General features: G+C 39.9%; 1 protein-coding gene across 1 annotated transcript; it reads left to right on the top strand.

Moving 5' to 3' along the window:
* Positions 1–632: 632 nt before the first annotated feature.
* On the top strand, positions 633–10,318 carry LOC120568830 (tissue factor-like). Its single transcript, XM_039816552.1, has 7 exons — positions 633–841; positions 2,565–2,676; positions 4,853–4,942; positions 7,101–7,207; positions 7,883–8,061; positions 8,659–8,824; positions 9,785–10,318. The coding sequence occupies exons 1-7, from the start codon at positions 775–777 to the stop codon at positions 9,916–9,918; spliced, it is 855 nt and encodes a 284-aa protein (XP_039672486.1). The 5' UTR covers positions 633–774; the 3' UTR covers positions 9,919–10,318.
* The last annotated feature ends 7,053 nt before the right edge of the window (positions 10,319–17,371 follow it).

Here is a 17,371-nt window from a genome sequence, read left to right as displayed (position 1 = left end):
AAACATGTAACAGAAAGCCGCGCCCCCGGAAGTCCTAGAAAAGTGTATTGCTCAGTCTCTCTTAACTATACTCAACTAAAGACATTTTTTGCATAAACAAATGACAAAGGCGGCACTATGTTCATATATCAATTATAATAAGGATTAGGATCAAGGAAATGTTAATCGTTAAAAAGTATAGAGCATTAGCATTGCCTTCATATTAGAGACTAGATTTCTAGAGTCTCTAGTGTTGCTGTGCGCATTTAGAAACAGATGAGTAAGTTTACTAGTGAACTTGAACTGGGCCACTTGAGACAAAGTCTCTCAGCCAACCAGGCAACAGGCTTTCACAGAAACACAGTTGAATACATGAGCAGCATGGTGCCAGGAATCTCCCTCACACAAAGAAAGAATCAACTATTTGGTTGCAGTCGGGGGGGTGTAACTATTGCTAAATATTCCTGACGTTTCGGTGAGTTTGCCCATGTGTCACTCACGGATGGACAGTTTTCAAGGAGCGTTGTGTGTCAGCCCAAGGAACGTCATGTTCTTACAGTCATCTGTGTTCTGGTGAAAGGAGGAGTTCAAGCTGAGCAAATCGTTGTAGAATCCCCCATCAGCAGGCAGGCATGTGGGAGGGATCAGCAGGCAGAACGAGGCAGAACCCTGAATCGCACCCCCACCAGTTCCCCCATTTGACCAGAAAACAACAGTCTTCAGTTCTTCTCCTGGGTTCAGATAGCTTTTACAAGATCAAGCATTGAAGGAAAAGGGATTTTGGGTTGTGCTAACATGGCATCTCTGAAAACTGTGCTTTGTCTGGGAGTCTGTCTGTCTGCTTGGATCATCACTACTGCAGGTAAAACCACAGGATTACATAGATAGATAGATAGATACAGAGAGAGAGAGAGAGGGAGAGAGAGAGAGGGAGGGAGATAGATAGATAGATAGATAGATAGATAGATAGATAGATAGATAGATAGATAGATAGATAGATAGATAGAAGTTGAAAGTGTATGTAACATGTCTCCAACATTCTCATTCACCTGCATTGTGTGGAGGTCAGATTTAAGTATCTGGTGCCATGGTAACCACTGGTCACCCCCACAAGTAGTTTAGCTCAACAAATATGCCGATATGCCGTGTTCCAACATAATGCTGCTTATTTCAGAGCCGAGCTTTACTGTTTGTGATAGAGAACGGACAGAGAGGAGTTCTACATCTGGGAAGATACCACGTTATACTGCAGTAAAATGTTACAGGTAACACTGCAGATAAAAAACAAACATGTTTGAGGATATACATATTCATATTGGAGAGAAAAAATGATGTAGTAAGTCACGCCAATTGCGTAAAGCCAGGATGTTCATGAGGTTAATAGAATAAGAACTTTGTAACTTTTGTAACGTTCTCCAGTTTTTCTGAAACCAGTTAATGTTCCATGAAGATATTTAGCGAATCATGACGCATTTTTGTTTAGGCATGTGGAAACGTTAAAGCAACTAATGAACCAAACAAAATGTTCAACAACATTCTTTAGGCGTTGCAATAAATTAACATATGGAATGTTACAAGAATGAGCTGGGCTTACAGTATCTCAAACTTGTTGCTGCAATGTAACAGTCTCACTTTGGGCTCATATTCAGCTTTTCTTACTGACAAAGTCAGACTTTAATTATGCTTATGTTAAAATATATATATATATATTTTTAAAGATAATTTTTTGGGGCATTTTAGGCCTTTATTTGACAGGACAGCCGAAGACAAGAAAGGGGAGAGAAAGGGGAGCACAACATGCAGCAAAGAGCCACAGGTCCAAGTCGAACCAGGGCCTATGCTATATATGGGCGCCCACTCTACCAACTGAGCTATCTGGGCACCCTCTCTGTTTAAATCTTTAGTGCGTAACTTTTTTTGATATTAATGAACGTCCGTTACATTCAAGCCGTTGCCAAATGAGTTACTACAAAGCTAATTAAGACTATCAGCTCCACACAACTCTCTCTGGATATCTCAGTATGACTGTGTTCAGAAGATTGTGGCGTTCGGTGACTTTCCCGCGCAGAAACTCGAGTGAAGATAATGACCTCTTCTGAAGAGTCCATCATGTTTTTTTAATCCTACGTGTCCTCCTTGGCTACTAGCAACTGCGTGGAGGAGGGGGCGGGGGGGTGATTACGTATATCAAGAGTTTTGTTGTCATTACTTAGAATTCCTCAGGGGGGCGTCAGGAAACTACGCACTATAGCTTTAAGAGAAAGAAGAGGATGGGGAGGTGGAAGTTCAAAGTTTTTCTCCAAGTGATTTACAGTAACAAAGTTGATATACATTTTGGTTTGATACTAGATAGATAGATAGATAGATAGATAGATAGACAGACAGATAAAGAGACCGACAGACATATATATATATATAGATCAATAGATAGATAGATGGAAAGATGGATGGATATTTTATTGATCCAGAGGGAAATTTAGGATGACAAAATGTGTGTTACACTAATGAAACAAAAATAGGAAGGGAAAAAAGTGTAAAGATCTTGGATGACTGGAAACTAATGTTGTGTTACATTTTATTCATAGATGAGGCTGCTACGTTCAAAGCAGAGAACTTACGCTGGTTTTCTCTGGACTTTAAAACCATCCTCAAGTGGACTACCAAACCATCTGGCCACAAATACACAGTAACCTATAGGTGAGTCCAGCCGACAGTATTACTTTGGGAGGCAATTCAAAGTGGTGGAATTGTTTTTTCTTCTATTTGTTGAAAGTAAAAGTAAGCTTACATTTTAGCCTTTTCAGGAAAAAACATGCACACGACATTGTGCATTGATTGATTTTGTTTTCCATGTAACTTTTTAGTTGCTTTATGTATCGGACAGCTTTTTTGGCTGGGAAAAGGTTGAGCCTGGATCAGACGATGTGCTGGACAACCTTTCTGCAGCAGCAATCTCAATGAAATGAATTAAAATGAACGCTGTGTTAGTTGATGCAGTGCTAATGTAGACAAAAACAGCCTGTTCTCATGAACCATATGTTCGAAAAGCTACGAAAAGATAAGCACTGCAATTCGTATGATTTCCACGTTGTTGTTTTTTTGCTGTGCACACCACATTGACTGCTGCTGTATTAGAAGGTGGCATTGAACTTCATTTAAATTTTTGCTAGGGCTGCCGATTAGAATAATTTTTAAGTCGACTAACACTCATACGATTTTGTCGACTAATCAATTAGTTGATTTAATCAACAGATCTCTAAAACTGACTTTCTCCAAAAAGAATCACGCAAAGCGCCACTTTAAATTTGCTCTCCTAAGCCCCTCCCTCCACAAGGGAGAGCTGTGAAGGGGGAGGACGCTATGAAATGCGTGTGCCTGAGCAGTGATTGACACGTAGTTAGACACACACCCCCTGGCCCTGATTGGTGCATCTGAACAGGGAGCGTGGATCTTTGCAAATTGCACTAGAGGCTGTAGATGGTGCCAGAGGAGCCAGATATTTTTTTTTATTATTACCTACTTCATGTAGTTCTACTCGAACAGTTTCAGCAAATATGACAGAAAGTTAGTTTTATAAGACTTACCTACTGCACCTTTAAATCTTGTGTTTACAAGATGTGCTCATAAGTTTTTTGGAAATAGGTCATTCATCATGAAGACTGCATCACAATTGATGATGATAATCGTCTAAAGAAATCGTGGTCGAGTAACCAAAACAAATGATTAGTCGAGACGGACCCAGCACTCTGGACGGCCTAAAGGAGATCGGAGTGAGTTTTTACTTCAACAGTCCCAACAACTGGGGTGCTGTTGAGTGTGCGCTCCATGTACTAAGCCACAGCGGCCCGGGATTTTGAGTCTGACCTGCAGCCCTTAGCTGCATGTCATTTTTTTTTTTTTTTTTTTTTTTTTTTGTGGGGTGTTTTTTATAAATAAAAAAAAAAAAAAAAAAAAAAAAAAAAAAAAAAAAAAAAAAAAAAAATAAGTGTTTTATTATAATATATATATATATATATATATATATATATATATATATATATATATATATATATATATATATATATATATATATATCACAGCATGTTTATATCTGAATATTTAGGGACATAAACTGCTGTCAATGTCTTAAAGGTACACTGTGTGGGAATTTCTCCCATCTAGTGGTGAAATTGTATTTTGCATTCAAACGAATAATGCTCTCTAGCACCTCGCTTTTTCAAATGCGTGTTGCAGCTACGGTAGCCGTTATGTACCAAGAAGCTATGACAACGTGTCTTCCACTTTTCGCTTTTCTGGCGACGAGGATTCAAATTTGCCGGGGGCAGTGACATGCGCCTCTCACTGATCTCCTGCTCCGTTTCAGTCACGTGACGCTGGCTCTGAACGAAAACGCGTCGTGGATTAGCTAGACAGGTAGGCTAGTGCTTTCAAAATGCCGGAACGACATGGAAGCCTCCTTGGACTTACCCGTCCGATGTAAATGCAGATCACGAGGATAAGTCAGATCATTGGCAGAGGTCATTTTACACCAATGAGGACATATTTATGAAGGAAGACATTGATTTGAGCTAATAAAATACTTAAAACACTACACAGTGTACCTTTAAACAATGGCAGTAATAAAAGTGTTTTTAAGGTTCTGTCTTTTCCAATGGCAAGGCCTTTTTATCCTAATGTGTGTAATGTGGTCCAGTTCTACAGTGATCTCGCACCACTGTGTTCCTTTGTCTCCAGCCAGGACTCGACTTTTAATCTGTATTGTAAAAATGGTAAATGCCCGACCACTTGAGTGACATAAAGTGTCAGAATGTCAGCAGTCTGTGTTTTAAATTTCTTTTGGGCATTGTTCTCCCTTTTGTCATGTGCCTATCAGGGATGGCGATGGCTGGCTGGTTTGTCGTGAGTGCTTCAAGGTGTCAGACTCAGAATGTGAGCTGACCAACTACCTCAAACCCTATGACAGGTGGGAACCACACACCTCAGTCCCTTCATGCCTTCAATAATACTGTATCTCTATAATATTTCATTAGATATCTGGTAGGTTTAGTTACTCACTGTAGCAAAACAACACATTCATTTTATTTCTCTGTTGTCAGCATTATTTATGCCTGTGACCTTACCCATCTCTATCTTTATTTGATTTATCATATGAAGTAACGTACATTTTAATGAGCCTATTCAACAGCGAGTTTGTGACTTTTAAAATATGATATTAGAGCATAACCATATCAGGATTATCACACTCAGTTTGACAGGGTGGACCAGTGGAAATTGGGTTTTTATCTTCTACATGCAGAAACATTTTGCCTATATCTAAGTAGAACCTAAATACAGAAGAAAAAATTAATTCAATTGACCTTTTATGAATAGAGCTGTATTATTGGTAAGGCAATTGTTTGTGCAGCTACAAGAAACAAAACACAAGTGATTTGGCATCCCTATTTGATACCCCACTTAAAAGGGAATCTGACGAAGTTTACAGAGCTGTGGCAAGTCGTGTATAGTGTCTCATGACTTATTTGAAGCCAGTCAAGTCCAAGGTTTGAAACATAAAACTGTGAACCACTTAAAGCAGGGGTGTCAAACTCAGCTTCCCTAAGGGCCACACTAGAAAATGAGAATCATATCAAGGGCCGGACATAGAGTTTATTGCGCTTATATCATGGGAAAAGTCAAATATCTTTGACTGTATCATTGCATGTCTCATATACGTAGGCTTCTCACTTACAGTTTGGTCGAAAAAAATGTTGAAGAAAATGCCAAAAACGTTTGGAAAAAGCATCAAAAATGTTGAAAAAAACGTGAAAAGTGACAAAAGTAGGTGGGCCAAAATTTATTGTGAACCTAAATGTATATAGGGGCCAGATCAAAATCAGCAAGGGGCCAGATTTGGCCCACGGGCCTTGAGTTTGACACGTGTGACTTAAAGGCTCTACAAACATCAACAAACAAAATCTATTACAATGTCCACTGTGATCATTCAGATCTAAAACTAAATTAACAAGCCATTAGCATTAAACGACAGAAGAGGGTTCACTTCCCCAGGACGGACAGACATGCCATAGATGTCATGTGTAAAAATAGACCAACATAGTTAAATTACACTATGGACAATCGGGATGAAAAACATTTGGATGGATTGGAAACATATATAAAAGAATATGGATCCGGGAGACCTGAGACACACAACTATAGAAGCCGATAGAAGTCAAAGAGAGGACAGGCAGAATAAATTAGGGCTACTATGTAGAGCTGTGATGAGAGAATGTAAATACATTGAATGGCTATTGCTGAAATAATTATTTTAAACATGACAAAAATCTAGGGTTTAATTTCATCAACATCTTAAGGATTATAACTTAGAAGATGACCATTTTTCATAGGTACCTTTAAAATGTAATAGTCTTACATTCCACTGATGTATCCTAGTAATATTGTTCAAGGATAAATGAGTCTTTTTTTCAAATTGGAAAAATATATTGTTTTATTATCCGTTATCCATTCGTTTTCCTCATGGCCCGGATTCTAGCTCTTCCGTCTTCAGAAATCCTTTCTAGTTTCAGTTTCAGTAAACTGATTTTTAATCGTATTCCTGTCCTTCTCACATCTAATTGTAGGAATTTCCTGTCCTCTCCTTAAAGGAATACGCCACCGTTTGTTGAAATAGTTCTTATCACAGTCTACCCTGGCTGTAGATAGGTGGGCCAACGCATTTTTTGTCTCAGTGCAAGTAATTAGGTTGTTTTTTTGTCTTTTGTTGGCTGCACTTTTACTCACAACATGCTAACCGGCAACATAGGATTCCATTCACTACGCTAAGCTAACTAGCGGCGGTGCTGCTGGTGTTGCACAGGACTAAAACGATGCATGCACAAAAAATGCGTTGGCCCGCCTATCTACAGCTAGGGGAGACCGTGATAAGCCCTATTTCAACAAACGGTGGCGTATCCCTTTAACAGTCTTTTTTTTTTTTTTTTTACTTTTATATTACTCTTAGTATTTACTGTATTGCTTGAGAATTTTGGCCTCTTTCCAACACTTTTGTGCACCATCCAAACACCATGCATGTTGAATGCTTATCACATATCTCAAACCCATTTTTCTGTTTCCCTGTTGGACAGGACCTACACTGCTAAAGTCCAAACAAATCCTTTGTTCGAGGACGAGGACGATGACCCGGATGAGTTCCCTCACACTAATTCCCTGCCCTTCAACCCCTATAGAGAGAGTAGGTATCACCTGCACACGCAACACACAGAACTCCACACACAACACACATTACAGTTGTCAGTGAGACATAAGGTAACATGTAAATGTCTTCAATTTCCAATACGGCCCTGAGAGAAAATATGTTGACAGTCGAGTGGCACTGTGGGTAATGGCACCAGGTTTCCCTTGTTTTCTTCTGCATTGATTTTGATCCTTTTTCTGTCAATGAGTGTGTCCATTAACTGTCCATTAGTACATTGATGTTATTGGAGTGCAATAGTAAATTGGTGGAGTTCTCTTTTAAAGAAACAGAGTGTACACAGGCCCGCAAATCAAAATCTATAGTATATCTAGTCTAATCTATAGTACACCCATGTGGCAACATTTTGCCTTCCCCATGAGTTATGTAAACAAATCACAAACGGTAAAGTGTGTGGGCACAGATGAGACTTCAGGGTGCGTTCAGGTACACCTCGTTAAGTCATGATGCATTCAGGTGCAAATAATGCATGTTTTCAAAGTAATGGTTAGTCAAGTAACTGTAATGGTATTATTAAGTACTCATATTGGTACTCGGTATGGGCAAATACACAGATGTAATTACTTGTACTTGTAGTTAGTCTGAAACTTTCAATCTGCGTGACTAAACCTGACAGGTAGTCTCCTCATCACTGGTGATCTGTCCTCTCCTCAGGTAACATCAGTGCTGTGGTTTTCACTGTGGAGACTGTTAATCAGCGCAGCGTAAATGTCAGCATCACCGATCCTCTGACCAGCATCCATCAGGGTGTGAACCAGCTCAGCATCAGAGACATTTTAAAAAATGACCTCAAGTATAAGATCAGCTACTACAAGTCTGGTAGTACGGGCAAGGTACAGTATTCAGCTGCAAACACTGCCGACACTAATATGATATGAGGATGAAGTCCTACCAAGGTGTTGAAAACGGTTGTAAAATACCTACTAGAATGATCACAGACTGAGTTCAATGTGTTGGATTTGTTTATGTCATTCATCACGAAACAAACAAAAAAAAATAAGAAAAGAAATCAGTGAGTTAATTCAAATATATACACTATAATTTAAGTTGATTAAGACATTCAAGTTTTGATAAATCAGAGCTCCATACCGGGTAAGCTAGAAAGATTGCTGAAAATATTCGGTGAATAAAGTAAGGTAGCCTATGAGTTGTGCAACGTGTTTAAATTTAGATGAATTTGTCACTTCTGACCATTCCATGGAATGGACAACAACAAAAACAGTATGGCGCTCTTATGTATACTTTGTCACCTAACTCTCTGTTTTGCTTCCTTCATACTTATTACGGCCACTAGAGGGCGCCGCCACTTTAAATGTAAACAGGATTCTTAATTACTGCTTGAATAGCAATCAATAATTGCTGAATGTCTAAACGGTAAGTAAGATAAATCTTTAAGTGAGTGATTTTAATATCTTTTTCTTACCTGACAGAGAGAAAACATATCAGACTCCAGCACAATACAGTTGTCGGGGCTGGATGCAGGCCAGAGTTATTGCTTCATGGTGGCAGCTTTCATCCCCTCCAGACCCAAAGCCACCCAGCAGGGGGCCTGGAGCATACGGCAGTGTACACCTGGAGACGGTAACATCCTTCAAGGTGAACACAATCTGCATACACTCCACTACACAGGGTAATGGATATAGTAGTCTCACATTGCCAGACCTACCTCCACGAAGGTCTGGCTAGTCCACACAGCATCCTGGGATTGGAGAAAAACATGCTCTGGTTTACTGGCATTTCTTTAAACCAATCGCAATTGTCTTAAGAACCGGACGCAATGACGGCGCCTCTGCAAAACAGCCTCGGGAAGGAACTTGTTTTGGTGAAACGCGCTCGTTCAGAAGTTGTTTTAATCGTGCAAGAGAAAACTCAGATTGGAAAGATAGTCTAGCTAGATCTGTCTGGATTTACCCTGCAGAGATCTGAGGAGCAGTTAACCATAGTCCTCACAAATCCACCGCAGTTTGGAAAGCCAACACAAAGAAAGCGGAAGGTAACGGAGATCCGGCCAATACATAAAGGAAATCTGGCGGATCTTCCGGCGGTACCGGAGCAATTACCTTAATGAATCGTCGTCGATATAGACTATGGACTTGGAGGTCTAGAGAGTAACATTAGCAGCACATTAGGGGCATAGCCAAGTCATGCTTGTTGCTTTTATAGATAATAAGGTGTCAGATTTATGTTATACGTATGTCGCAAATGTGATAAAACACGCTCACAGGCAAATTATATTTCACACACACACACACACACACACACACACACACACACACACACACACACACACACACACACACACACACAACACACACACACACACACACACACACACACACACACACACATATGAACTGCCAGCTATAAATATATGTATAGCAATATCACAATTTTTTTTTAGGTTTTCAGTGTTGTTAGATGGGATGGGATATTCGTGATAAAAACCATACAGGGACCTGCACATCGAAACGCTGCTGAGCCATTAGTGGTTAAAAACTATACTCTGTGAGTGAAACCGATCTGTCAGTCTAACTGTGCCTCTCATTGGCCCTGCAGAGTTGAGTCTTGGAACATGGGTCGGCATAACCTTCATCCTGCTCACAGTCCTCATCACCATCGTCACGGTGACGGTCCTCTGCTGCAGATGCTGCCGACAGAGAAACACATATCAATCATCGGCACCTGTTTAGTGTGTGTGTCTGTGTGTGTGCGTTTGTGTGTCTGTGTGGTGTGTGTGTGTATCTGTGTGTGTCTATGTGTGTGTGTGTGTCTGTCTTTCAAACACAGGGAGCTGGTCTCCCTTTTCTATCTCCGCTGTATTTCTAGGAAAACTTTTGTTAATATTGCTATGATCTCTTCTTTTTTTTTTACAGTGTTGTAGTTAGCATCTTTGTATTTCATATTTTAATTTACATTAAGGTGAACATAAACAAGGTTGCTTTGACAACGCAATAAATTATGCTTTTGAGGTTATACTACCTGCATGTTAAAGGTGCCCTGCCACACGTATTTCATTACTTTGTGGTAATGTCTGAAGTTCTACCATGGACTCTGTTACATTTTTTGTGGAAAAAATGCCTTGGTTACCTTGTTTCAAGCCATTCTAGCGTGGTAGAGAAAGCCTGCAGGGAGACTCAGCTCGATTTGTGCCAGTTCTCATTAATATTCAACGAGCTAAGCTATTTGAATCTGATTGGCTAACAGCTAGCCAATGAGAGCCTGGCTGTCAGAATCCTTTACCCAGCCCAACTGGGCGAGCTCATGAATAGTAATGAGCTCAGGCAGTATGATGTCAGACTGACCAGCTTTTGTACTTGGCTCCGATTATTTCTTTTCAGTGGCTAGAGCTGACAGAGGAGGTAGCAGTTCATTTTCACATTCACAACATAACACAAACACATATGGACCTAACGTATTTAAAAAAATGCAAGTAAAAATGGTTTTGTATGGCAGGGCACCTTTAAGCACCACCTGTGCATTTCTTGCATTTATCCCATGTGTGGGAATGGCCTACAGTATGTGAACCCACAACAACCACTAGTACATTGAGGAATCACGCACAGCTTGGTTTTAAATAATATCAAATGCACACCACAGCAACAGTTCCAACCGGATAGATCTGTTAGATGGTATGAGTGCAGACTGCTACTGTAACATTCCCTTACAACTTTACTTTGACCATATCTTCTTCTAACCTTTTAACCGTCTTCCTTTAACCTGTCTTGTCAATTCTGTTGCTCCAACACTGTTTTCTTTAGACATATATATATTTTTTTATAATTTATCGTTCTTTCAATTTAACTTTCTTTTAAAGTTCTGTCAGGACCAAACAAATAACCACTAACAGTACAGTAAATGAAGCTCTTTAATAGCAATGAGCCGCTGCCCTTGGAGCTACAACAACAGCTACTTTTAGCCTCACGGGTGGAACTCAATTCAGATTCTTTATTCTTTAATTTTTTGTTTCACAAGGGTGACTTTTGTTGATCAAAAGGATGGAAAAGCAATAAAGCATTACAAAAAAATGAAAATGTTCTTCAGATTCTGTTATTTTCTACATGATTAATAATCATATTGAACAGTGATATCCATCATGTTTTATTTTAACATATACTTTCAATAGTTATTAACAGCGTTCTGAAGTTTGGAGAGGCAGTGAGCCATGATACATTCTGAACATGTGCTGACCGGTCCGTTCTGTGTCTGGGCTGAAACAACCAATGGGAGGTGTTGCTCGTAGTGACAACTACCACCGCCAACTCTGCAGTTCAGAACGTTTTATCCTATTTTGATCACCGTTTTAGATTTATAACCCACAAACTCTACTCTCATCAGTGGTTTCTCACTCGCCAGCAAACAGCAGACGGTTGGAGACTGGACAAACACAGGTTTGAAGTCAGCTCGGGTGAAATCACCTGAGACTGAACCCCCACACTGAGTCTCACTCCACCCGGTCTCCAGTACATCCTCCCAGAAAACAACCAACCAGACGACATCTCTTTTCAATCTCCCCCACTGTCCAAAACCATCCCTATGCTATTAACATTCAATATAATCAAGCATTCATTAAATCTTTAAATTACATGTTGTTGTGGCGTGGTCCTTGCTAGTGAAATGAATATTGGACTAGCGTTCATCAGGTGGACCCAAACGCCCCCCCCCCCCCGAGTGGTCAAAGAAATGAGCTTTAAATTTTAGGTGCCGAGTTCCAAATCCATACTTTTGACATATATACTTTTAGTACATACTGCAGCTGCTCTTATAAACTAAGTACTGTTGCATGCAGTATGCATAAAACCAGGACATAGTACTTCTCCATAACATTGCACCTTTTTTGTGCTCAACAATAAATGCTGCGCAAAGGATTGTGGATCAGAATAGCCAGAAAAGCATGCTGGCTTGCATACTGCAAAATCTGACCGGTTGCAGTAGGACATCTTGATATTTTTTATTTGACATAACTGTGTACGAGGACATACTTTTTCTGTCATATTAAATAGTAATATGGGTATTGGAACATAGGGACATTCTGACAACTTTCCTCTACAGATCTGATGGTTTGTTGGTCTGAGAATGAAGTTCATTCTCACTGACATTATCTGGTAAATGGCTGAAGTGTAAACTCCAGTCCTGTTTCTGCATAGACATCAAGCACATTACATAACACGAATCAAAAACAAAAAAAATGAAGTAAAAACTGGCTATATTCCCCTGAGACAGTGGTCTCTTAAAGACAAACCAGACCCCATGTTGGAATTTAAGATTACTTTTATTTTCTTCATTTTGCCAACACAGAACCTCACAATTAGACAGCAACACGTAAAACATCACACATAAATGTATTATTATCATAACCATGGCTTCACCAAGGCATAACCCAGAAGTTCTTTTGAATTGATATCATTGATATCATCACTCAACCAACCATGGCTTTCAAAGTGCATACATCATAGAAAACACACGCGCACGCTGCAATGGCAATGAATGGATGAAAAGCTCCAGAAGCAACTTTATCTTCTCTCTCTTACCAATATTACTACTCTTGACAATAATATTCTGATCATGTCTGTGTCTGGAACATGTAGGAGTTATAAGCAGCCTGTACATAAATAAATACAAAAATCGATCGATACAAAAATAAAGAAATATGTCAGCAACAACAAATAATTCAACTGCCCTTTGTGTAAATAATAAAACAAACTGGCCATTTTTACAGTGTTACCGCATGAGATGATTATTGTGCTACATGTGCCATTTTGAAATTTAAGGAAAACTGTTTTCACACGTGCTTTAAAAGTTAACTCCAGGTAGAAAATTGGGAAATGTTCTTAAAGACGTTGTACAGTTCTCTTAAGAACATATCTAGCCATACGAGTGGTTCTTAATGACAATGTCAATCTGTAATTCTGCGATGAATTCATGTTATTTTGATCCGTATCAGTTTTTGTGTAGTCAGTTCATAAAAAAATAAATAAATAAACCTGGGTGAAACAGGAAGATGAACTGAATGTGTCTGGTTTGCATGGATAATAACAAATTGGGTAGTTATGGTAACATGGGCAGTGGAGGGACCATCCACAGACACTTCATCCCAGATGAGCCAAAGATTTGATGCATCATGTGATTGAAAGATGAACACAAAAGGTTCAGAAGTACTGGAAACAAACAAGGGATATTTGGATCATCGTCACGGACAGATGCTGTTAAAATAGTGACTGAATACATTTGAAATCAAAGAATACAGCAGAAACGAGCGAAAACATTTTCAAATGACAGAACTATTTCTCTGTAAGGAGAGATACTTCCAGCTTTCACCACCTTATGGCTGTAATAATCAACATTATTACAGCCATAAGGTATTATGTACTCATCATTAGTACTGTGCCCAAGAACAGTATTATTAAGACTTGTGTCAGTGGAACTTTTCAAAGCACTGCCAGCCTAACAAATTCTTCTTTATGGGTTTTCACACTTCCAGGACAAGCATATGAGACGAGAGGCTTATTGTAGCATACAAACTATTAAACCTATTCAAACAACCCTTGGCACAGGCACTAAGGATAGCGATAAGGGTATATATTACTGTTACAAACTAATTTCTTCTTCCTATGAAGCCAGCACAATGTCAGATCTGTGTCACTGGCGCCTCCCACACACGCCATGGCTTGGTTATACGATGTATACATGAATTTGCATCGTCTTGACTGCATGTTTACAATGTGTCGAAAATCACAGAATGTTTGCGTTTACAGGATTCACAGTGTTGTCATGCAATCATGGCAAAGTAGTAATGAGGTAGGCGTGAACTGAAACCTAATATTAACGTTAATGTTGCTTCAGAGACTGCTAAGTCTGTTCCAGTGTGAAGGTAGACTCATCTGGGATACATATTCAGCATATGTGCATAGGACACACCAATATTCACATTTTTGACTTGATACAAGGATAATTCTATATATGTATGTTTCATTGTATTTGCATGAATTGTTTACATGGTATATTGAATGTACATTTCTTTGCAGCTCAGAGGATAACATGTATTGGTTACACAGTACTTGTGGAGTTTCTTACAGCAAGCAGAAACAGAGCTTTATTGTTAGTTTTAGTTCACCCCAAGCTGCAAATGTACTGTTTTGGTTCACTCTCACAGCTTCAAACAGCAGACAGGCAGATAGAGACTGGCTGGGGAACATAGCAGAGCATTCAGGAGCTAAAGAGCCAGATATTTCCCTCAGGAGTTGGTGGAGACCAAACCAGAGTTAACAGAGAGTGAATATTAGACCAACATTCATCAGGTGGACACAGAGATAAGACTCTAAATGAATGATAACCGTTGCTCTGTGTCTGCTGGATGTGTAAATAGGCAACGTTTAGCTAACAAGTTCACCATATCACCTTAAAAAGGTGATGTTCGGCTGCCCCTCAGTGGCAAACAGAAGCAAGAAGCCAAACACTTCTTTTAGGTTTAACAAGACAACTTCATGCAGTTTGATCCGACACCATTCAACCAGCAGGACTAACTACTCTCCTCAACCAGAGCCATACGTAGACAGATAGACTGGACATCGCAGTCTTCAGGGGCAGCCAACGCTGAGCCCATGGTGTTGGCGCAGTATCTGTGCTCGCCCCCCGCCCCCCCCTCTCTGATGTCTTTGGTTGGATGAGAGTAAACATGTTGGAAGTGATGGACTATCGCAGCTTCCTTTAAGCACACTGCCTGTAAGAATCTTGGATAAGCTTTTGGTCCGTTTCGTCTTGGCGAACAGCGCCTGTAAAGCAATGAAAATGCTGCTCGTGCCAGATCCTGTCTGGTGTCCGTTTCTTACTGTGTCCCAATTCCATACTTCATACTAACTCTAAGCAGGTTTAGGTTTTTGAATTATGGTCTCGTTGATTTTAACAGGGGGTGTTTTAGGGTGTGGCTGACGTGATTGTCGGCGAAAGTGTGTAACGTAACGTAGAGTGTTAGCAGCTCCTCCCTCTCGTCTAAAATCATCACATCCGCAACCAGGATGGCTGCGCTCGCAACGGCAAACTTGATGACGGATAGCAGATCCCCCACAAACCATTAATCCATTAATATACAGTCTATGGTTCCAAGTGCAAAAACAGTAACCTATGACAATAAGTATAGTACTATAGTGCAATTGATACTGGATCTTTTAGGTTGATTCTGAAATTCACAGTTTAAAAACTGATGTTTAGACCATACATTTTTTTTTTATATAAAATCTTTTTTGATACTAATCGGCTGCTGTATTTGCCGATACCTGTTATATTTGGAGAAAAAGATAAACCAGCTCTAGTTACCACTAAATCTACATGGGCTTTGGTGTAGTCACGCTAAACAAAATGGGAAAAAAATATTACATGATAAAAACAGAGAAATTTCAAAGTGGTTTCTAATGTTTTGAGTTATTTTGATGGGACTATTTTGACCCACATTGCAGCATGAAATAGTTTTTCACATTCGTAAACTAGTGAAGAAAAATGCAGACAGAGAAGACACCAGTGGCAGCTCAGAAAACAGATTTGTCCATTTTCCAATCATTTTTGCATTTTTTTGTCCTCATTTGAAATTGGCAGTATTGAAGTATTTGAAGTCGCAGTTTCACATCACTCTGCACATACTTTCACACCTATTCTTTTTTTGTTAGTACCGAACAGTTAAGAAAATCTCTGTCTTGTATACTAACTGTCAAAATGCACAGTCAACCTGGCAGTGGCCTAGGGGGGTTAAGGAAGCGAGCTTGGGACCGGCGGTTCAATCCCCAGTCTGGCAGAATAAAATCTGGTTGGGAAAGTGAAAGTGTCCCTCCCTCATTGCCACCACTGAGGTGCCCTTGAGCAAGGCCCTTAAGGCCCAGATCAGACTGTGGTTTGTACTAGGCAGCTTCCAGGTATGAATGTGTAACTGTGTGAATGTGACAGGTCGTTGTTGCAAATGAGAAATTGTTCTCAATCAACTTACCTGGATAAATAAAGGTTAAAAAAAATAAAAATAAAACCTTAGTGCATAGCTTTTGCTTTGTAGTATTAGTATATCATATGGAACTGGGACACTGATGTAGTGAAATGCAGTGTAGAGGCCACTTAACTCTGAACGTTTTCAGTGATGGTCCATTTGTGTAGTGCTACTGATTATAATGTTCAAATATGAAGTGCAGTGGCTAAAATGCTTTAAAAAGTAATTTATCACCCTCTGAAGATGTTGTCTTTGCTGAGCTCCAGTGGTTTAACATCTCACCTTTCGGCAGTGATGTGCAGGCGTACTCTGGGATGCCAGGTGTGGTTACAGTTGCAACAAAGCCCACTTCACCACATGCTGAGAGGTGAAACGGGTGAAAGGGGCTTGAAACTCTAAGCCAGAGATGGCAGTGAAACACTGCTTCTAAGTCAGCTGTTAAGGTACTCTTTAAGGAGCACCTAGTAACTGATGACTGAAAACACTGCACATTTTATTATGCTAACGCTATAGATATGCACTCACTGTACAACCCGACCAAACTCTTTATACAGCTCTAATCCAATTTAGACCTAAATCTACTAATTGACTATATAATCTGAAAACCACAATATCTGAATATATCACTTATATACATTTGTGACAAAGTCACATACAGTCCATTTACACATGCTCCAACATTAAGCTCAAATCAAAAAAAAGGAGAGATTATGTTTACCTTGGACTAACTAGGCTCTGTCAAAACAGGAAAGTCGGAAAGGATGGGAAGCTTAACTAAAGGCAGCTACACACCGGGCCGATAATCGGCCGTTGGACAGTCTGGCGAGGTCAGTGACTCAAGTCTGTTCTGTCGGAGGGGCTGTCGGCCTTCATTTTGGCCGACCTGACATGTTCAGTCGCCGGCAGGGCAGTCGGGACTCACCCGGAAATGGCGAGCGGAATGAGCCTGACTAGAGTCTCTCAAAATCTGACGAAAATCTTTTAAACTGACCTTTGCTGATCTGAAATGAACACAGATTCAGGAACTGCACGGCCTATTTCTCACTTAAAATGTTTTCAGAAACACGTTTCAGTGAACTATTTTAGTACAATATGAGATCATATTCTGAACGGCCGCCATGACAGTCTGGCTTTGAATTTCTGGAGAAAACAAACACACGTGACGTGTTTGTCCAATC

This window comes from Perca fluviatilis, chromosome 11, assembly GCF_010015445.1.
Source record: "Perca fluviatilis chromosome 11, GENO_Pfluv_1.0, whole genome shotgun sequence".
Lineage (NCBI taxonomy): Eukaryota > Metazoa > Chordata > Actinopteri > Perciformes > Percidae > Perca > Perca fluviatilis.
The sequence above is the reverse complement of the archived record's forward strand: the minus strand, read 5'-3'. Positions and strand labels throughout refer to the sequence as shown.

What these genes read in the sequence shown, in the direction of transcription:
- LOC120568830 (XM_039816552.1), top strand. Translation starts at nt 775, where the DNA reads ATGGCATCTCTGAAAACTGTGCTTTGTCTGGGAGTCTGTCTGTCTGCT. An exon ending in CTTCAACCCCTATAGAGAGA is followed by an intron (nt 7,208 to 7,882) that starts GTAGGTATCACC and finishes TCCTCTCCTCAG; the next exon opens with GTAACATCAGTGCTGTGGTT. An exon ending in AGACGGTAACATCCTTCAAG is followed by an intron (nt 8,825 to 9,784) that starts GTGAACACAATC and finishes TTGGCCCTGCAG; the next exon opens with AGTTGAGTCTTGGAACATGG.